General features: G+C 48.6%; 1 protein-coding gene across 1 annotated transcript in view; it reads right to left on the bottom strand.

Annotated features, from left to right (window-relative positions):
* The window catches only part of Myo18b (myosin XVIIIB), a 239,358-nt gene that overhangs the window by 14,088 nt on the left and 202,987 nt on the right, over positions 1-22,283 (bottom strand). Inside the window, exons 40-42 of the mRNA XM_008849005.2 lie at positions 16,969-17,099; positions 8,850-8,894; positions 7,490-7,627 (exon numbers count right to left, since the gene is read on the bottom strand). Of these exons, the coding sequence (XP_008847227.1) occupies positions 7,490-7,627; positions 8,850-8,894; positions 16,969-17,099 (314 nt within the window). The remainder of the gene's footprint in view (positions 1-7,489; positions 7,628-8,849; positions 8,895-16,968; positions 17,100-22,283) is intronic.

The following is a 22,283-nucleotide window of genomic DNA, read 5'->3' as shown; positions in this document are numbered from 1 at the left end:
CTCTCCTTCAGCACAGGCCTTGCCTCCAACATTAAGCTTCCTAGTGCTCCTTTTCTCTACAAACTGTACATTTTGTAGTTCTTTCTGCCCCACTTGCTTTTTCCCACTGTGGATCTGCATAACATTTGCCACCAATAGCCACACTACCCTTTCTACATTAGGCTGCCTTGAAATTTCCTCCACCGAAGAAATTAGTCTATTACTTTTCAAGTCAGCCCCAGGCAAGCTCTTAGGCTATGGGCAGACTCTAGCCAGACTCTTCCAAAATATCCCAGTTACTGCTTAATTCCTTATTTCCCTCTGGAACTACAACATTCTCAGCACTACTTTCTTCCAGACTCCTACTAGAATGGCCCGTTAAGCTCTGCATACAGCAGTCAATGGCTTTTCTGGTCCAAACTTCCAAAGTCTTCCACATTTCTCCCAAAACCTACATTGTCAGGTTCCTCACAGCCAACAGCCCACTCTCTTGTACCAACTTTTGTATTAATTACTTGTCTGTTGCTGTGACAAAACACCACGGCCAAGGGAATCTATAAAAAGAAGAGTTTATTTGAGCTGACGGTTCCAGAAGGCATGGTGGCAAGAGTAACCAGAACAGAAAGCTGAGTGCTCACCTCTTCATGTAGGCACAGGCAGAGTGACTGGAACACTGGCAAGGCTTAAGACCTCTAAGAGCCTGCCCCCATGTCCTGCTCCTTCGTTGGTATGCCCATGCCTTCTAAGACTTCCCAAAACAGTGTCACCAACAGAGGGCAAAATGCCCAAATGCTCAGGCCTGTGGGGGACACTGAACCTCTCTGCTCTTTCAATCTCGCCCCCCTAATCTAATATTGAAAACCCATGAAGAACCCGCACATCCTAGAAAAACATAAAACCCTATTCATGAGTGATCCATTCATTAAAGATGTTCAGAATGGATGAAAATGATCCCGAGTTCCTGTTCTAAGAAGGCAGAGACCAGTAAATAAGTGTACTGTTGAAATTAAGATCAGCAGAGATTTAGCCTACTTTACGAACAAGCTGTTTTTAATGCTCAGAACCATCCATTCACATATCTATAATTAATGAGCTAATTACAAAGGAGTCTTATCTAATCATTGAAGCAGCCCTCACGTGACAGGTCCTTGGCTTCAGTCTGGGGGAGAGTGATTGCATTCCTTGAAAGTAGTACAACTTTATTTTAAAACAATACCCTGTAATTTAGAGCCTTTCACTAATTCAAGTCAGCCCAGCACCAAATAAAAAACAAACAGTGGGTGTGGAGGGTGGAGTTGGTGTCTAACTAGATCTTTCTTTTTTAAATGAAAAAAAACCCTCAAGCCAAGAGTATAGGTTGAGTGTTTAGAGAAAGCAAATTTCCCCCAGGGGAAAAAAAAGGGAAAAGCTTTCTCTTTCTCTTTCTCTCTCTCTCTCTCTCTCTCTCTCTCTCTCTCTCTCTCTCTCGCTCTCTCTCTCTCTCTCTCTCTTCCTCTGCTCCTCTCCTCCTCTCTTCTCTCTCGTCTTACTTGAAAAAAAACCCTCAAGCCAAGAGTATAGGTTGAGTGTTTAGAGAAAGCAATTTTCCCCCAGGGGAAAAAAAAGGGAAAAGCTTTCTCTTTCTCTTTCTCTCTCTCTCTCTCTCTCTCTCTCTCTCTCTCTCTCTCTCTCTCTCCTTGTCTGCTCCCGTAGTCCACTCTTCCTCCCCAGTGGAAAATAATTATTTTCTACCTTCAGTGATGTACCCATTGTCCTATGCTCCCCCACAAAATCCCCATGGTTCCTGGAGCCCATTGGACCTCCCAGAGGCTCAGGATTCTTGGGAAGGAGAGAGACCTTCTTTAAGGCAGACCTCAGAAGGTACAGGAAGGAACCCGAGTCTCTGAGTACCACAGAGCTGCTTCAGGAGGGGCTAGCAGAGGATGGGCCAGGAAACCAGGTCCCTACCACAACTGAGCCCTGAATCTAGCCATGCTCGAAGCTCCACCTCTCTCCGTAGATGTCACAGATGAAGGAAACTACATTTTCCTTCTTGCTCAGATAGGCTGGGTTGGTTTTAAGTCACTTATACCCATGAGAATCTAACATTAGATGAGGGACCCTGGGGCTTTCCTAGGACTCCAGGCCAGAATTTAAAATCTTCCTCACACACTCACTTTGATGTCTCCAAACATACCAATTTCACTATCTAAAACAGCTCCACAAGACTCGACTGTCACTGTGGTGAGATGTGCTCAGGGCTCGTGGTTTGCTGCTGCGTATCACTCCGATCCCCAGGCCCTGGTGTGGGAAGTAACAGTGCATGCCCTTTTCCCTGGTCCTGCCTGTCATATCCTTGCTTCCCACATCAGCATTCCCTCACTTGGCCTGGGATGAGGACCAGAAGCCCAGGGGCAGTTTCCTTTTGCTGAACACCAGCATGGCTCCAGGTCTTCCATGGGCACTTGATGTATGTTCATTCAACCCACAAAGGAGGCACTCTGAATGGGTCTCATGACTGACTGAGGCCGAGAAGCAGGATTAATCTGCTCCTCATGAAACAGACAGCAAGTCTGAACCAGAAATTAGATCCAGCAGCCAGGGAGATGGCTCAGTGGATAAAGCACTCACCTCACAAGTGTGAAGACTGGAGTTCGGATCCTAAGAGCCAGACATGGCTGCTCATGCACCTTATCCCAGCGCTCCTACCATAAGAAGGAGGTGGAGACAGGAGAATCCTGTGTCTCCTTCCACAACACAAGTGACCAAGGCTAGGGGGACAATATTATCCTTGGAAAGCCTGGTATGCACAAGAAAAGGGGTGGGGTGAGGAAGTGGGAGAGCTCCACCCCAGTAATGAGAGTCCCGCAGGGCAATGGTCCCTGAGGGCAGGAAGCAGATTCTGGACACGGCAGGGTTGAGGGGAGTGGGCATTGACGGCCGGATGCCCAGAAGGGCTAAACCAAGTCAGTGGCCGCCACTAAGACCATGAGCTCGTCTCCGGGGCCACAGAGGTAATTTAGTGTCTGTCTCCAGAAGGCCTTGCATTTATCAGCAGCAGCTGCCTGGATTGTAAATCACAAGGCTCTAGGTATATTCCTCTGAAGCTGACATCCACTTATAAATAACTTGGAGAACATTCTCAGGCTGTGGGAGAAGTCTGCTTTCTCCCTCTCTTCTGTTTTTACAATGACCTTTCTTCTCAGCCAAACTGGAAGTGTCCAAGAGGCTCAATTATTGAGCCCTGCCAAGTGCTGGGTAAAAGGAAGCCAGGTGTTCAGAGTCGGGACACTGGGATGAGTATGTGACAGCACTTCAAGTTTAAAATACCCCCTTCAGAGAATCATTGCATAAGGACCTGTGTCTGTTAAAGCCTGATAGGTTAACAGCGAGTGTCTGAAAGTGCCCCCAAAATTTGAAACAGGAACACTAGTTAAATAAAGCAGGAGAGGACTTAAGATCATTGCAGGGATTTAAGAGGCTGATATAGAACTGTAGGTCCTTGTAAAGAAAGATCCCTGAGATCTGTTATGGAAGGAGACACACATTGAGGATTCAGGGATAGCATATCTTCTCTCTCTCTCTCTCTCTCTCTCTCTCTCTCTCTCGATCTCTCTCTGTATCATCTATCATCTGTCTATCTATCTGTCTATCAATCTATCTATCATCTATCTATCTGTCTATCAATCAATCTATCTATCTATCTATCTATCCATCTATCATCTAATGTTTATAACAATTCAGAGAAAGGTGTGGAAGGGCATGTACCAGACCAAAGAGGGGTGGGTCCCTCTGACATGAGAGCTGAGGTTAGGAGATGGGGGCAGAGTTAGTCTTCTGCGGTATTCTGAGTGTTTAAGTGTGTGCAGTGGGAGGAATGATCATACACATCCGTGTATAACATGATTCCCACTTGAACTTCATATTGTGCTATGAAAAGATGAATCATTTTATCTTCATCTACACAAAGAGAAAACAAGTCTTTATCTGAAGTGCAGATTATGATCTGCCCCTCTTAACCTCTTCTGACAGCATTCTCATTAACATGATAATCATATTTATTCTGTGTTATTCCCCCCGCCTTTTTTTCCCTAGTGGAGACTTCTTTTAAAACTCTTGGCTTAGACATTTTAAATCCAGCCACAGATATTTCTCTGAAATTGGGCTTAGGAGCCTTGAGATTTAGTCCTTTGAGGGATAAACAAATTTAAAATTTACACTGGAGCACTAAGAGAAGTTGCCAGGAATGCAGGTCAAGAACGTCACTGCTCATATGCAGGGGCAGCACGCTAACTCCATGCCAGTAGAAAAGGTGCGATCGCATCAGGGTAATTCGCATAGTCATCTTTTTAAGCATCGGTTTGTAGATCTTGAGAAGGGGGTGTGATGGTGAGTACAGTGGACTTGACAGGATCTAGAATTCGCCGGGAAGAAGGGCCCCTGGGTATGCTTGTGGGGGATTATCTTGATTCCCTTAAGTGACCTGGGAAGTGCCATCTTAACTGTGAGCAGGACTTCCCCTGGAGATCCTAGACTGTGTAAATGGAAGCTGTGGAGCACTGGCATGCAGACACCCATCTCTGCTTCCTAACTGTGATCACATGTGACCACTGCCTACAGCACCTGCTGCTGTGACTCCTCCACAGTGGTGGGAACCTGGAACTGAGCTGTGACAGTCTTTCTTCCTTAAGTTGCTTTTGTCATAGAATTTTATCACAGCAACATAAGAAATTGAGACATATGGGGGTTGGGGGAACCCCTGAATGATTTCTACAGTTGAAAAGAGCCAGAAGTGGACTGTATGGAGCTCGGTGGTAGAGTCCTCACCTGGAACGCACAAGGCCCTGGGTCCTATCCCTGGTACCTGACCTCTGAGCCAGTCTTCACGGTATGATAATGTCCTTTGCAGACCTCTCTTTCCCCATCTTTAAAATGGACACACAACTAGATTTCCCCAGCAGTCTCTTCTAGTTCGGGACATGTAGAACTTTCCATTACAAACATGTTCAAAGGACAGGGTTCCTGTACCTCAGGGCTTCACGCTCTGGGTTCTGGCTCTCAGCAGGCACTTACCCAACCCCTTTTGACTGAGTGCTGAGTATTGAATGATGATCCTCAGGCAGTTTTAACATGAATGATAGTCTGGGTTGATGCTGAAATTATTTGCCAAGCAAGTGATCCACCCTGAACTTGTCAGAGAGGCATAGCCATGAGGCACTTACAGATATGGGTTTTGGAGGGATTTGAACCTCTGTTCAAAGTTGACCCTCCCTCTTATTAGCTGTGTGACACTTATTGTCCCTCTCTGAACCACAGCAAAACTGAGCTATCCACGAATGCAGCTCATATTTCTGCTCAAGCTCTGTGCCATGGCCAGTTTTTCACTCACTTAGCAAATATTTATGGAGCATGTGTGAGCCAGCCCCAGGAAGGCCCACACAGACAAGGCCCCTTCTCACAAATCTGTGAGCCCTTGCTTTGCTGCCTGAGGTCCCAATCTTCACTACAGCTGACGTGACCCAGAACCCCCAGGGGACAGGGAAGGGGTCGGGGGAGTTATTCCGGAGGATGGTTCTTGGGGCAGCTGACTGTGCACCATGCACTGACCACCACACCTCGCCCTGTCCTGTGTAAACAGGTGCCAAACATTTCAGTGTACAAGTGATGGGTGATGGATCCCCCGCATACAGCTCAGTATACCTTAACTACACAACCCAAACCTTGTATGAACGAGCATTCACTCTCTGCCCCTCTTGACCGCTCCACTGTGGACAGTGGGCTCAGTAGTAGAGAGGACATGTCCTCATCGTCACAGTGTGCTGGATTCTTTCTCCACACCATCCTTTGTGTGTAAGAGCAGTCACCAGATAACCAGACCCTTGTGAGCACTCCAGATACCTCGTTCTTAGAGCCCCCTTTTGATATTTTTTGCATTAGATTTTTCACCTGAGAGGTTCCGCAAATAGTCACCATTTGCTGAGTGTGCCCCCAAAGTCAACATGGACTCCCCCGCTTCTTCCTGTTGAGACGACCCCTACTCCATCCTGTGGCAGTGTGGGCCTGTCAGTTTGTTCAGCATGTCTGTGGGTTTTCTATCAGTTACTTGGTCCTTTGTCACCATGGTAGCAGTGAGTGTTCCATCTTAATTACCCATCTGTTGGACCCATCAATTTTGATTCATGGACATTAGGTCCTGATTCCACAAGGGTTGACCTTGAAAGGAAAAATAAGCGAGCCCCAAAAAATGAGGTTGAAGAGAGAGGGCAAAGGGATGAGATCATGCCACTGAGGATGAACTGTGACATCCGTTTTGGGGGGTCCTGCTACTGGTAAGCACATGCATCTGAGGGTGTCCTGTTCCCAAACTGAACTGAATCAACCTCCCCTGTTGTAAGGACATTGTAAAATATTTCTTTTTTCTTTTTCCTTCTTTTTTTTTTTTTTTTTTTTGAGACAGAGTCTCCCTGTAGCCCCAGCTGGCCTAGAACCTATGATATAAACCAGGCCGGCCTCAATCTCACAGAGATCCATCTGCCTCTGCCTCCTGAGTGCTGGGATTAAAGACATGCAACCACCACACTGGGAAATATCTTTTTTCCCTTAAGATTTATTTTTAATTATGTGTATGTGTATGCCTGTGTGCCTGTGTGTATGTGTGTGTGTGCCTCTGTGTGTGTGTGTGTGTGTGTGTGTGTGTGTATACACATGAGTTCAGGTGTCTGCAGAGGCTAGAAAAGGGTGTTGGATCCCCTGAAGCTTGAGTTGCAGGTGGCTGTGAGCTGCTCAGTGCTGATGCTGGTGACCAAACTTCAGTCCTCTGCAAGAGCAGCAAATTTTAATCACTGAGTCATTGCTCTAGCCCCAAGATTGTAACATCTGACATTCAAAGACAAAATTTTTCAGTGAGAGACCCAGCTTAATTATCCATCTATCTATCTATCTATCTATCTATCTATCTATCTATTTATCTATCTATCTATTATCTATCTATATCCTGTTTTCTCATGTAGAGATAGTGACTTCAAACTCTTTGGCTCAAGCAATCCTCCTGCTTCAACCTCCAAATCAGCTGAGGCAGCAGCCTGCACCACCATGCCTTGCTTTGGTTCAACTTTCTTTATACTGACTCTATTCAAAACAAGTATGGATATAAAACAAAACTGGAATCTGACCATGCTTATTTACAAATGAATGTAATGCTGATATTACATGCCTTAAACAGAGAGAGAGGCAACAGTTGCATTGTTCTCTGGGTTCACAATGTGCTGTTTAAAATAACTGAAAAGCCATGTTTTGTGGGGTCTGCATTAGAGCCTCATTGTTTCCATTGTTCAAGTCAGGAAATAACATATGCCCCGTTCTTCAGACACAGAGAGGACAAGTGTGACTCCTAAAGGGGTAGGTTCTGCCACAGTCTTTCAGGACCACAACTGTCCCTGCTAAAGCCCATAAAGTGGAAGACAAGAGGATCAACCTGCCAGTCTGAGAACGTTTGAGCTTCTGGCCACTGGTCACAGGACACTGCTCTTACCTGGGGCTGAGGAGGGAGCTGCTGACGGCTGACTGTCGAGAGGGGGTCCGCACGGTGTCTGTGGCCAGGGACAGGGAACAGCTCAGCCAGGACTGCAGACTGCCCTCTGGCTGGGAGCTGATGACAGAGATGTTATCCCTAGAAACCGAATGCAGGACATTGTGTTATGGATGACAACCACAGGAATAACTGGGTAATCGTTGCACAGCCCAAACCAGGCACCTGCTAAGTGTACTACACACAAAGCCTCAGCCAGTACCCACAGACAAAAGACTGGCATTGGCCCATTAAACAGATGGAAGTGCTGGCATTTAGAGAGCTTGGTAGGGGTCGCCTGGCTAGTTCATGATGAAGGCTGGATGCAAACTCTGTCTGCTTTTATCCTAACACCCATCCATGAACCACAGCACTCTTGTGGAGACACACATACCAACTGAGATACTGAGGCCTCTCTAACCCAAGGGCACATGTGACACTGAATTTTGCAGCAAACGATAAGTAGATGGTGAAGGACTGCATTCTTCTCTCCTTAGTGGGAGCAGCTGTGTGAATGAAATTACCTTTTTAGGTTCTTTAAGTTTGAAAGTAGCACAAGGTATGTTCTGCATGGGTGCTCTGTGGGTTCTTGCTCTTTGTGCATGTGTGTGTGTGTGTGTGTGTGTGTGTGTACACACATGGGCACAGGTGCATGCATGTGTGCATGTTTGCTTATGTGACACAGGGAAGGGGAGTCATACATATGATCTTGATGCTAACCATGTCCTTAAGATTCCATCCTAGTAGAGCAGACAAATATCTAAGAAGACACGAAATAAAGGCTTAACTGGTATTATGGAGAGGGATGGGGCAGATGCTGAGGTTGCATGACGAGCCTCTATCTGCTTCCTGGAGGCAGAAGGCAGGTGTCAATGAAGCAGCTGAGCTACATCTCTGTGGAAGGTTAGGACTTGGCCACACAGGGAATAAAGACAATTCAGTTGTGGAGAGCAATGTGCACATGGGTGTGGAGTCATGAAAGGTCAGGGCACAGAGTGTGGCAAGCAGGGATCACAGGGGAAGAGGGAATTGAGGGTCAGCACATACAGGAAGCTGATGTCCATCTAAAAAGTCTATTCCAAGGCAATAGGGAGCCATTGAAGGTGATGGAGGATGTGGCACGGTAACACACAGGCTTCTGTCTTTAAATGAAGTCAGAAGTTCCGCAGCTCACTGTCCCTAGAGGTGCATGCTATGCCCATGGAATTAGAGCTCTGGGAAGCATTGCTGGAAGTCCTCCAGGTGCATGTGGCATCTCCCTCACAAATGGCACGCCAGAGGATTGCCTTTGTAAGCTGCCCAGCACTACATGGGGTTTACTTACGTTTCTTTTCTGCTACGGCTGCCACAGTCCACTGCTGTCTGGACACTAGAAGGAGACACAAGAAAGGGTCTGTCATACTTGTGCAGACAGGAAGTTGGTCTCCAACATTACATACACCTGAGTTTGTGTCCCGTTTCCACTCTTTGTTCAGAAGTGACTTGTCCTCTCTGAGGTCCCTACCTTCGTTTGAAACATGGCTAAGTAAGGACACATTAGCCTCTGCCACCATGTCTGTGAAGTGACATGAGTGAACGGACCCTGGTGAAGGGCCAGCATGGTACCTGGTGAATAGACAGTGCTAATTAAATAGGAGCAACCATTACTGAGACTCTTAAAAAAATTACAGGTCATACCACTGGTGTCAATTGCATTGATACTAACAACAAGTAAGGCAGGTGCAGTATATTCTTGGGGGGCTGACAAATCAGACAGGGTAGGGTAGCACACTGGGGCATTGTGGGAAACTCCTGGACTAATTGAATCAGTAGCTATTCTTCAAGGAGAATACATTATCCACACAATCCTACCATCACATCCACCACATCAGCTCTCTCTATTTTAGATGAGGAATCTTACACTCTTGCCCAAGGCCCTGCACTTTGAAGCCCAACTCTTTGTTCCTCAAGGTCACGTTCCTAACCAATGTGTGGCTGTCTGGAAATGGAAATGCAGGCCAGACCACACGCCTCAGCTATCTAAGTTGTCTTAACCTTGAGTCCACAGGCTGAATGTCCGGCCACAGTGTCTGCTGGGATTTGAACAGGTCCAATGAAGATGCGCTTGCTGCTTCTTGTCCCCACACCAAGGACCTGCCACCCCAGAGGCCATTTTTATGCCTCCTTCGCAGCAGACTTCAGTGCTTTGTGGGCTAAGAACAATAATCTTCCCCACCATTCTGCCTGGGACTCACAGACCAGGAGGCATAGGAGACACCTGGTCAGTCCAGGAGGAAGGGATCATTGCACCACAGCCATGGGTCAATTCAACCTGTTACGTGTATTGTGTGTCTATGTATGTGTGTGCATTGTGTGTGAATGTGCATGTGTGTACATGCATGTATATGTGTTAATGTGTGCACATGTGTGCATGTGTGTATGTGCTCACATATATATGTGTGTATATGGATGTGTTCGGTGTACTTGTGTATATGTGTATATGCATGTGTTGTACGTATTTGTGTGTGTGTATATATATCTATATGTGTGTATGCATATGTGGTGTGTCTGTATGTAAATGGATGTCTGCATGTATGTATGTATGTGTTGTATGTATTTGTGTATGTGTGCAATGTGTGCCTACACGTGTGGTGTGTATAATTATGTGTGTGCAAGTGTACATGTATGTGAGTATGTGTTCTGATTTCAACCTTGTTATTCTTTAGAGCTGTTCACTTCATTTTTTGAGACAGGTTCTCACTGACCTGGAACTTGCAAAGTAGGCTAGGCTAGCTCACCAGCAAGCCACAAGGTTCTTTCTGTTCCTGCTCCCCAGGGCCAATACTAGGAGCATGTCCCATTACACTTGACTTTTTGCGTGGTGCTGAAAACCAAACTCGGGGTCTTATCCTTGCACAGCAAGCACTTTACTTGCTGAGCTCTGCCCCAGTGCTTTCCTTTTCCTATGGACACAGTTTTGCTGTGGTTGCTTCTGTGCCACAACAGAACAGGTCATCTTCCATATAGACCATGGAGTCCAGAATGTAAAACATTACTTTTTGGACCTGCAATGGCACAAAAGTATCTTTTGTGAGTGCCCATGTGGAGACAGGATGATAACTCCCCCAAAGTCCACACCTTAATGTCTGATCCCAAAACTCTGGGAAGGTATTCTCATCCCCTCACATCTGGAATCCCCCCTCATGTACTTGGTTCCACTGAACACCAGTATTTACTTGGACAGCACTAGCCCAAGTCTTCACAGTCTAACAGCATGTGCCAATCTTGATCCTAACAGGCCTCTGTGAGGGCTCGGCATTCAAATCCACTACCCTCTGGAAGGGTCTTTTCTATAGCACCTCAGGTGCTGTGCACATGTGCTGTGTACATCATATCTTACTGGCCCACACTTACTGTGCAACACCCTCTGACCTGCTCTGCTGGGCAGCTGTATTTGGATCTGATGACTGCATGAACCCCATCTGTGTGCTTCCAGCCAATGAGAACTCAGCAGACAGTCAAGGGAAGGAGAAAGAGAAGGAGACCCCAGTGTTTATGCCTAAGTCTCTCTTTGCTGCAGGTCATTGGGCTGGGTGGCCTCCACCAAGGCTAGGCCTTCTCCATACAGACCCCCACCACTACTTCACCTTTCCTGTGTCTGCCATCCACAGTTTCTCCCCCCCCCCCCCCCCCCCTCTCTCTCTCTCTCTCTCTCTCTCTCTCTCTCTCTCTCTCTCTCTCTCTCCCTATTCCCCCTCTCTCCCCTCTCTCCCCTCTCTCCCCTCTCTCCCCCTGTTTGGATCCCAGAAGTTTCACCCTCTCTTGCCCCTTCAGATCCCAGTTCTTGGCCATTGTGGGTACTGCTCCCTCCTATAGGTCCCCTACACCACAGCACCATATACAGCTTTGTAAATAGTGCCTTCATTTGGGATTGGCCATCAGGTCCCCAGAAGACTCTATTATGATGGTCCATATCTACAACGGTTTCCACCAGGCGCACCCCACCACTGCACTGTTTAATCCTACTTTTGTGAAAAAAGTTGGTAAAATACCTAAGTTAATCTTCTAGAAAACAGAAGATTGGAAGCCACCATTACTGTCCCCTCAGGAACCAGCCATGCAGGTTCTGGGCAGGCCAAGAACCAGGGGGTCGGGGAGCTATCCATGGTCCTGATCGGTTGGCTCCCAGGTGGGAGCAGAATCCTCATCCCTTGGCTGATGTTGGCAGTTCTTTCTCGGTGCATGTGGCTTTTAAAAAAAGAACCTATGCCAGGAATTTGTAAACAGAGGATTGGTGAGGAGCAAGGTAATTGACTAAATGTCTTCAGATGTAGTCCTTTAGGGTGTGCCTTTACAAGACAGCCACAGTCTGAATGCAAATGCTGCCTGGGAAGCAATGCATGAACTCATTTGCTCCAGGTCTCAGTGACAGACAGAATTTACCATCAGGATGGGTCAATAGACAACAGAGACCTTTATATGGGACAGAGGACACGAGGTGTGTTTGATCTGACAGTAGAGCTGGCTTCTGCTGGTATTGGAGGTGAGGATGGTGAGGCCAGCCAGAAAACCAAGCCATAGCTCCCTTTTCTGTTGGTTAATTTATTTTAGTTTGGGGGTGGGATTTTTTTTTGAGATGAAGTCTCCCTGTAGCCCCAGCTGGCCTGTAACTCACTATGTAGTCCAGGCTGGTCTTGATCTTACAGAGATCTGCTTCCTGAGTGCCAGGATTAAAGGTGCTCAACAGCACACCTGGCAACATAGCCCCATCTATGGAGGCAGACTCCAAGCTTCAGTTTCCTCATCTGTAATCTGGGAATGAAGAGAAGAGACCCACAGGCCTGTGGGACATTACATGACAAGCAGTAGTAAGTGTCCTCTGGAAAGGGCACCAGCTGTCACGGTCATCCCTGTACCTGCCCTGCTGTAAGCAGATGGCATGAGTAGTTAGAGCTCTGACTCCTCATGGATCCCATCAGCTGGGTATCAGTTAGAATCAAGTTCAGAAAGTCAGGCCACCTGCACAGCATCCTTTAAACCTGTTACCCAGCACTGGGGCCCTGTGCTGTGACTCTAAATGGGCATCAGCCTTCACAGATGAATGGAGAACCCATCTAAGCTATTCTTGCAGGTGAGGCATGCTCTTCACTCGTGGGGTCCAACTAAAAGGAAAAAGCTGCCAGGAAAGGACTGTCCTCTTATTCGGCAAGGAACTTTACAGCCTGGCCAGAGCCTGGGCTCACCAGTGAGCAATGACCTCAGAATTTGTCCTCAGAATGGTGGCCAATCTCTCGGTCTACCCAGATTATGTCTCTTCCTGCAGCCTGACATTAGCCAGGTTATTAGAGGCCATGTTGGAGAACGCCCAACTTCTACTCAATGCCAGACACTAAGGACACACACTTCAAGAGTGCTCATCTCAGATGGGCCCAGCTGGAATGGATGTACTTTTATCTGTGGCCCAGAAGTCAGGGGTCACCCACGCTCCCTCCACCCCCCTCCAGTCAGGGTCCCCCTGCAGCCTAAGTGACAAGTAGAGCAACTGCAGACTCTGGGGCCAGGAATAGATGAGGCCGCCTGTCAGCCAATGCAGTCCTCCTTCCATGACTAGTGAGCATGCTCCAGGCCCCGGGGACTGACAGAAAGCATCCCCTCCATTAATCCAGGAAGGTCGGTGACACAGCCTAACTTACAAGGCCCTGGTACAGGGTGATGTGTGCACCTAGATGCTCTTGCATGGGCCAACTGAATTTCTGAGCACGTAGCTATTTCTAGCCTCCAAGGCCTGTTACATTAAGAGCTAATTCCCAACATGGGAAAATGGGACTTGACATAATCTGAACAAGTCTCTCAAAAATTCTCATCTGGATTCTCTCTCTCTCTTGCTCTCTCTCCTCCATACCCCCAGTGGTCTGAATCCTAATTGAGAGCTCACTCTAAAGAAGTATCTTGGACCAGTCCTTCAGGCTCCAATCCAGACCTCTTACTTGAGAAGACAAGATAATTGGGATTAGGCACAACATGCAGTCTGGAGCGCCAACATGGGGAAGAGCCGGGGCTGGCGCCGGGCAGGAGCTGCTCTGCTCTGTGTAGCAGATCAACAACCAACCATGAAACACATGATAAACAGCATGTATGTACACTATTCCTTGAAACAAGTCAGGATTTCTCTGTAGGCTTCTTTTCCCAGTTTCCCAATGTCTGGGGTTCTGTGAGACTAAGGAACTGAGGGTCTCAGTGGGTTTTGACAGAACACTGAGGAGAAGAAAAGTGGGAGATGAAGGGAGGAATGTGGAGAATGAGATAGGAGGAAACAGGTGGGTCTTTTCAGTGGTCCTCACTTGGGGACTTGTCACCCTTTGAATGGGAAATGCTCCTACGGGGTGATGCATTTGACTTTGTCCTTAGATGATGGTGCTGTTTGGGGAAATTGTGGAGCCACTGAGCCCTGACAGAGCTGGTGGGGTTGAGTTACTGTGGGGATGGCCTTGAAAGTGAAAATCAGCTTCTGGTTCCAACAAACTCTCTGCCTGCTGGTCTACCAGGATGTGAGCTCACCAAGCTGTAGCTCACACTCCTTCCCACCGCCATGATCCCCACCCCAAGGAACTGCGGACGTGTGTTCTCAAACCAGGTGTAGCCTGGAGACTGGGGAGGTAACTCAGTCCACAGAGAGCCATGCAAACAGGAGGACCTGAGTTTGATTCTCAGAAGCCGTGTGAAAAAAGCCGTGTGCTGTGGAGCGTGCTTGTAATCTCAGAACTGAGGAGGCTCAGATAGGTGGATCCCTGGGGTTCTCTGGCCAGCCAGCCTAGCTTACTTGAGCTCCAGGCCAATGAGAGACCCTGCCTCTAAAAACAAGGGCAGCTCCTGAGGAATGACCATCAAGGTTGTCTTCTGACCTCCACATGCACAGCATGCACACACATATGTATGCACCCGCCCAGCACACACAGATATGCGCGCACGCGATGATCCCCACCCCAAGGAACTGCGGACGTGTGTTCTCAAACCAGGTGTAGCCTGGAGACTGGGGAGGTAACTCAGTCCACAGAGAGCCATGCAAACAGGAGGACCTGAGTTTGATTCTCAGAAGCCGTGTGAAAAAAGCCGTGTGCTGTGGAGCGTGCTTGTAATCTCAGAACTGAGGAGGCTCAGATAGGTGGATCCCTGGGGTTCTCTGGCCAGCCAGCCTAGCTTACTTGAGCTCCAGGCCAATGAGAGACCCTGCCTCTAAAAACAAGGGCAGCTCCTGAGGAATGACCATCAAGGTTGTCTTCTGACCTCCACATGCACAGCATGCACACACATATGTATGCACCCGCCCAGCACACACAGATATGCGCGCACGCGCACACACACACACACACACACACACACACACAGTGCAAACTTGTAGGAGAAAGAAAAATCTCCTACACAGGGCGCTGGGAAGGTTAGTGTGTCTATCTGCTCATTGCAGAGACTTTAGAAAATATAAATAAGTTCAAAGAAAAAAAGAACACGCGCCTTTCCTTTCCACCGTGGCCGGGCTTTGGGCTCTTTCCTTGCTCATTCTTCTCCATGATGCATGCTCATTTCTAACCAGATGACTCACTCTTCCCATTTTCTAAACCAGAGTGGACCCACGCCCCTCTCGGCCTGCCTTGCCTGTCACCCCTGCATGTCCAGCCAGAAGAAGCCCCCTGGTCACCTCTTAAGAGAGTCGAAAAGAACAAGGTAGGAAATTCAGTGGGCTTGAGTCCAACTGTATGCAGAGCAACTTGTTGTGTGACCTTGAATGCCTCCCAAGGTCGGCATCCAGAAAGAGCTGCACCCCAAGGTCTGAGGCCTGCCTGCTCTGACTTCAACCCAGATCTGTCTTGCCAACACAGAAGGGGAAATGGACCAGACTGGCAGGTTCCCGGTGCAGCACGCAGGTGGAGGGCAGCGGGTAGGCAGGAAGGAGGCCACATCTACAAGCCGCTTATATTAAGGCTATGCAACAGAGAATGTCTCTCTCTGATGCCAGGCTTTTCTACAGAGGTTGTGATGGGACAGAGACGCTGCAGGAATACGCACAGCTGTGCTGGCAGGAGAAGAAACACGTTTGAGTCCTCCGCAGAGGCTGGACGGACTAGGTCTGGGTGTCCCTTTGGGATACCTCAAGCTCCTTCCAGATGAGCAACTCACCAGTGGCCTGTAACAGCTCATAACTGCAGAGGAGATGACGGAAAACAGCCTTTGTCCCAAGAAAGGAGAGAAGCCCTGGCATCAAACTTGGGCGATCTTGAGGATTGTGCCCACCTTGAACTTGTGTCCTTGGAGCAGCCTTTGCCTTAGTAAAACAGCACTAATTATTCTGTACAAGCAGCTACTTTTACACAGTCAGCACTGATCTTACAGAGCTCATCGAACCCTACCAGCCCCACAGAGCAGGCACAAGCAGAATTCTGAGTGTTGAATATGTGCAGTTGGCTGCTGATGTGCCCCAGACAGTCCCATCTTAATGACGTCATATGGTCTGTCCCAGTTGTATTTTGCCCACTTCACAAGTGATGAGTTGGACCCTGCTTGAATGTGGCATGTCCCCCTTCCACAGGCTCACGTGTCTCAACACTTGGTCCCCATCTAGTACTGCTAGATGGGAAAGTCAGGGAAGCTTTGTGGGAGAAGCACAGATACTGCAGGTGGCTCACTGGAGGTGGGACTTCGACGGTTCTAGCCCCCTCTGCTCACTGGAGGTGGGACTTCGACGGTTCTAGCCCCCTCTGCTCACTGGAGGTGGGACTTCGACAGTTCTAGCCCCCTCTGCTCACTGGAGGGGCGCCCTGCACGGTCCTCGTCCACTCTCGTCCCTGGAGGAGGGACTTCGACGGTTCTAGCCCCCTCTGCTCACTGGAGGTGGGACTTCGACGGTTCTAGCCCCCTCTGCTCACTGGAGGTGGGACTTCGACGGTTCTAGCCCCCTCTGCTCACTGGAGGTGGGACTTCGACGGTTCTAGCCCCCTCTGCTTCTGGCCTTAACTCTCTGCTTCCTCATCTTTCAAGACTGGACCAAGGCTACCTACAAGCTCCTGTCTCCACAGGCTGAGCCACCCGACACCATGCGTTCCCACCACAATGCCATGTCACACCATGACATGCTGTGCCCCTGAAATTTAAGCTAAAATAAGCCCTCTTCCCTTAAGTTGCTTTCATTGGGTTCTGTGTCATAACAACCAACACAGTGACCATCGCAGATGCAGAATGGACAAGCTGCTTTCCCAAGATCACACGCCTGGCTTCTCTTCCCAGCCTCAATGTCTCGCTCATCAGTAAGCCAGGTCTGGTGGCTTCTGATACTCAAATAGGACATTAGTAACAGTGAACCTCTCTGTCCCCAACTCTTGGACACATTAGGTTCCCCCAGAAGATATGACCTCAGGCCCACTGAGTACTACAGGGATCTGAAGAGCACAGCCCAACCTGCCATCAACCGTCACCTCTCAGTGTCGCTGTCGCTGGATGCCACCTCTTCCAAGGCTGCCTGCAGGTCTGCAATCCGCCGGATAGAGGTCTCCAGGTCTGTCTGCAGTGTCTGCCTCATTGCTGCCAGCTCCTCCACGCACTTCTCCTAGAGACATAGACACAGAACCCGTCGATCTTGAGCAAGAACCCTACACCACTCCTGAGTTCCTAGGGAGGAGACATCGTGCGCAGAGCCTGGAGTTCCTAGCATACATCCTCCAGAGGGCTCTCACTAGGTGGGTGAAGTGAGAAGTCCTGGGGCCCCTAGGCAGGTGCTCAGTGTTCCACAGAGAAGGGAACAGGCTTTTGGGGACCCCTGAGCATGCAGAGCTGGCTCACCCATGCAAGGTTATTCTGTCAGTGTGTCTGAGCCCAAAGCCATGCTCAGATTCCACACCACTGGGTGTTCAGGGGTGCTTGGCCATCTTAAATGGTAAATGTACAAAACAGAGATAAGGCCAGAGGTTCCAGGGGATGTCTAGAGCTAGGGATGGAGCTTGTGGGAGAGGTTTGGGGGAGCATGGAGCAGGGCTCTGCCACCCTGCCACCCCCAACTTCCTGTCTCAGCAGCCTAGACAGCCTGGGATACCCCAATAGAGCCTCCTGCAGAATGGCAAACACTGGCATTTATGGGGTGTTTTCTGTGGCCAGCACTGGGTACAGGTGCTGAGGTCTTGTTCAGTGTCCAATAGCCGGACAGGTGAGTCATGACCATGGCTCCCACTTCACAGTTGAGCAACAGGAGACCTTGGGAAGGGAGGACTTCGAAGCAGTGCTAGAACTTGAGCTCAGTGCTCCTCAGTCCCTTTGTGGTGACCATTCAACTGTGCTCAGTACTCCTTGGTACTACCATGACTCAGTTTTGTTGTGACTCTTTGGACATCTCTGATGTACATGACCCACCTGTTCTTTCCATTTGCCCTCTAACACTATGCTCTTTGGTGGAAGGTGACTCTGCCCCGAGGATATTTGTCAAAGTCTGGGGACAGTGTTGCTTACCACAGTGTGGACCATGCGACTGGCATGTTGTGGGTTGAGGTGGAGATGCTGTATTACCTCATAATACAAGAGACATCCCTCACCTGGCTGCACCCAGAGGAAATGAGTCCCACAGGGGACCAATGAGAAGGCAAAGGGAGTTCTAAAGAGGAGGCTACTCTGGGCCTCACCACCAATGAAGCAGAGAAGCGGAAAGCTGCACCCAGCAATGGGGTGGGGCAGGGAACTACAGCCTGGGGCTCTGACACAACTGCACATTACAGCAAAATGTAAAACTAAGACCGAGGCAACGTGGGGCAGCACAGAGGACCGTCATTCGGCATGTATGTCAACACCCACACCAAACACAGACGCTCAGCCACACACCACACACACACCACACACACACCACACACACTCAGCCACATACCACACACACTCAGCCACACACAGACACAAAGACACGTACACCACACACACACACACACACCACACAGACACTCAGCCACACACAGATACACAGACATGCACACCACACACACACACCCCACATGCACACATACACACACACACACACACACAGATGGGGGTGGGTCCTCAGGGTGCTTATGGGTGAAGTGAAACAGGGTCACAAGTGGAATTTTTATCTTAAGTTCTAATTATGTAAAGTTTTCTTTTGGACAGTTATTTAAAGCAACACACATATGACATGATGTGACTGAGTGAGGGAGATGGAAATTAAGGGTCAGATCTGAACATAGTTCCTGGCCCCTCATCAAAAACACCAGCTGTGTGACATGAACAGCTCTCAAGATCTCTCTAAAGAAACAAGGCCAATGACATCACACGGAGCCACAGAGCCAGGACTTGAACCCCCAGTTCAGTGGTCTTCCTGGGGTCATGAGTGTGCCCCAGAGGAAGCCAATGAGGACATTGCTGCTCCCCATCACAGGGATGTGCTCAGTGTTCCTCCGCAGATTGGCCTGTCCATTCTGGTTATTATGAGCTGGTACTTCATAAATGGTGTGAAGTCTTTCTGACAGGATTGGCCAGAGCAGTCGTCAAGCTTAAGCCAGGACAGGGTAGTGCAGAGTTGATGAGGAGAGAAAGAGTGTGGGCAGAAGCAGAAGTGTGAGCAGGCTGGCATGGGCAGGGCAGGGATACGCAGGGGAGGCATGGGCAGCTGGTTTGGACAGGGCAGGCATGGGTAGGGTAGGCATACATTTCAGCTGAGGCTGTCCACTGTGAAATGCCTACCTCAGAACTGACTAGTGGGAAACACACTGAGGTCCAGCCCCAGATTAAGGACAGTAAGCTGTCAGAAAAAGTAAAGGACACCAGGGGCTGACAGCAGCACATCAGTATAGACACAATTAGAACTCTGGTTGGGGTTGGGGAGAGGGACAGAGACAGGTGTTCTGTCTCGGGATGGGTGGGCCAAGACTAAGCAGGTAGGCAGGAGGACAGAGACCTGAACTGAATTAAATCTACAATCTCACGGCAGTGACTATAGGATCTGGAGGTCGGTTTGAATCTCAACTCTGCTGCTCACAGGCTGTGTGACCTTTGGCAAGTTACTCCACCTCTCTGACCTTCTGTTGTCTCATGGATGAAGTGGGGCCAGTGGTCATCCCTCCTGATAATAGTGAATTAGTTCAGGGGAGCAGGAAGGCTCAACCAAGTGTAGTGGTGTTGTTGCTGTCATCAAATTCCCACAAGAAGAACCTTGGAGTGTCTTCCATGTGATTGGGAAGTCATTTCAAGGTCACACCGGGAATAAGGAGCTGGAACGTGGGAGTCTGACTTTAAAGCAAAGAAAAGCCATGGATGGAGCATAAGGACAGCCTGGGGGAGGGACTAACTAGACAGAGCCAGAAGAGCTGAGGATAGACGGCCATCCTGTGAGGAAGGGTCTGTCACTACCCCACCTTCATCACCTCTGCCCTTGCCTCTCATCCTCTTCTAGGGGACAGATGAGCCCCAGTCAGCAGGAGTACTCCAAAGAGGGGCCCAGGGAGCGAGGGCCTGCCTAATCAGCAATCAGCCAAGCTTTCCTGCCCCGGCTGGAGACCAGACAAGTCTGCTGATTGCAGAGACGAGCCATCAACCCAGTGCCCAGCAGTTGGCCTGGGGCAGACCAAACAAGGCCCTCAGAGACCCCAGAGAGGCAGAAAGGGAGCGGTTGGAGGCAGCAGCTCAAGCTGGGGACACCAGTCTCCCCACACTTTTATGCAGCAGATGGGTGCCATTACATCCCATCACACCTGGGCTTGGTTCTAAGGCAGGCGGCTTGGGTAGTGTGGAGAGGCTCAGGGGTGGAGACAGCCTAGGAGACAGGACTATCTAGGTGGTCAGGTGATACACAGCAGAAACCCATGAAGAAACCCACTAAGCTCCCGGACATCTCAAACAGACAGTGATATTAACGCTGTGGCAGACAGACAAGCTTACACACATGCCTGTGTGTACTGTAGACTTCCGCACCAGCCATTCATGCACACATTCATTCAGTGCACATTTATTGAGCACTCGCTGTGTGCCAGCACTGATCTAGGCCTGAGCTGTGTAAAGCTCTCCCTCTACTCACATTACTACAGGCACCTGGTACACAGCAAGCAGAAACACGTTTAGGGTGGAGCGAGCCGGTGTCACTGTGACTGTCAGTGACAAATGAAAGATCGACAGGTGTGACGCGCACTCACCGGTGCATGGGAAATACTCATCATGTTTACAGAGATAGAAACAATACCGCATGGCGTGCACGGCCTTCCCAGCATCGCTTGTGGGAGTCAGGAGCGCTGCAGGCTCCCAGGCTGCTCCCCCAGGAGCACACCACGCATAGTCGGCCGAGTGGGAAGCAGTTCATAGGATAATTAATGGCTGCAATTAAGAATGTTTCCGCTCATGATGTTCAATTAGAGGCTAATACTGAAAGTGTTTGTTGTTTGTTTTCTCCTCCGAGAGCACTCTGATGTTCGGAGGATTTTCCCGTGCCTGCAGGTGCATGGGAGCCTCAGGAGCAGGGTCCAACCTTCCAAGACTATCAAAGTTCCCTGTGCAACGTAGTCTACACAATGGAGCAGGAGATCTCAACACACTCTTGGAACTGGACCCATCTTGCTGTAAAGACAAAAGCAGATTTCCCAATGTCTGACACAGGCTTGCTTCAGAAATATAAAGTATGAAATTATGACCACCTGTGCAATCAGCCATTGGCAAATCTTTATAGCTTCAACTCTGTGGCCCAGGCTGGCCTGGAACTTTCATCATCCTGCCTCAGTCTCCCAAGTGGGATTATAGGCCTGTGCTATCAGGCCCAGTTTCTGTTTCAACTAAAAGAAAAGAACTCAGGGTTGGAGAAATGGCTCAGTGGTTAAGAGCACTGGCTGTTCTTGCAGAAGACCTGAGTTCAATTCCCAGCACCCATTTGGAGTCTAACAATCGCCACTAACTCCAGTTCCAAGGAATCCAATGCCCTCTTCTGACCTCTGTACACATTGCATGACACAGGTGCCCTTTACTTATCCAGGCGATACACTCACACACATAAACACACACTTAAATTTCACATAGACCAGAGAATCTCAAAACATCCCTAAAATATACTGGAAATACATGGAGTGTTTTCATATATGTAACACAATAAATACTTGAATATACACAATAAAATTAATTGATTAATTGAATTAATTAAATGAAAATACCGACTTATAGTTCTCACAGTGACAGGTGTTCTAGCATAAAATAGCTTATCTCACTTAATATTAATGAGTCTTTCGAGTCAGCCACCATGGACATAGAGTATAAGGAGACTATTGCAATAAATCAGCAGCACTGGTTATTATCTCTGTTATGAGCTACCAAGCAATATTTACTTTTCCTTTTATACTTCTCCAAATTTTCTGTAAAGAATATGAATTCATTTTATTATGAAAAGGCTGAGAAATAGGGCTTTGCTTTTCTCATCCACAGCAACGAAGAAGCCCCTCACCCACCTGCTCAAGAGTGAGAGTCCACCATCAGCAGAATGAGTCAGGGAGCATGTGGCCACCACTCCAAGAGGTCCTTTCTCTTAATCATCCTGAAAACTCATTACTTTATTATATTTTCGTGGTGTGATAATAAGCACAGAGAGCCTCTTCAAAGATGCTGTATAAGTTCATTTTCTGTTGCTATAACAGAACACCCGAGACTGGATAATTTGTATAGAAAGGTTTATTTTGGCTCACGGTTCTGCACATCCAGGAGACCTGCCTGGCTTCTGGAGAAGGTCACATGCTGTTCTGTGCATGACAGAAAAATGAGAGAACAG

The sequence above is a fragment of the Nannospalax galili genome, unplaced genomic scaffold (assembly GCF_000622305.1).
Source record: "Nannospalax galili isolate Female #2095 unplaced genomic scaffold, S.galili_v1.0 scaffold103, whole genome shotgun sequence".
NCBI classification, from domain to species: domain Eukaryota; kingdom Metazoa; phylum Chordata; class Mammalia; order Rodentia; family Spalacidae; genus Nannospalax; species Nannospalax galili.
The sequence above is the reverse complement of the archived record's forward strand: the minus strand, read 5'-3'. Positions and strand labels throughout refer to the sequence as shown.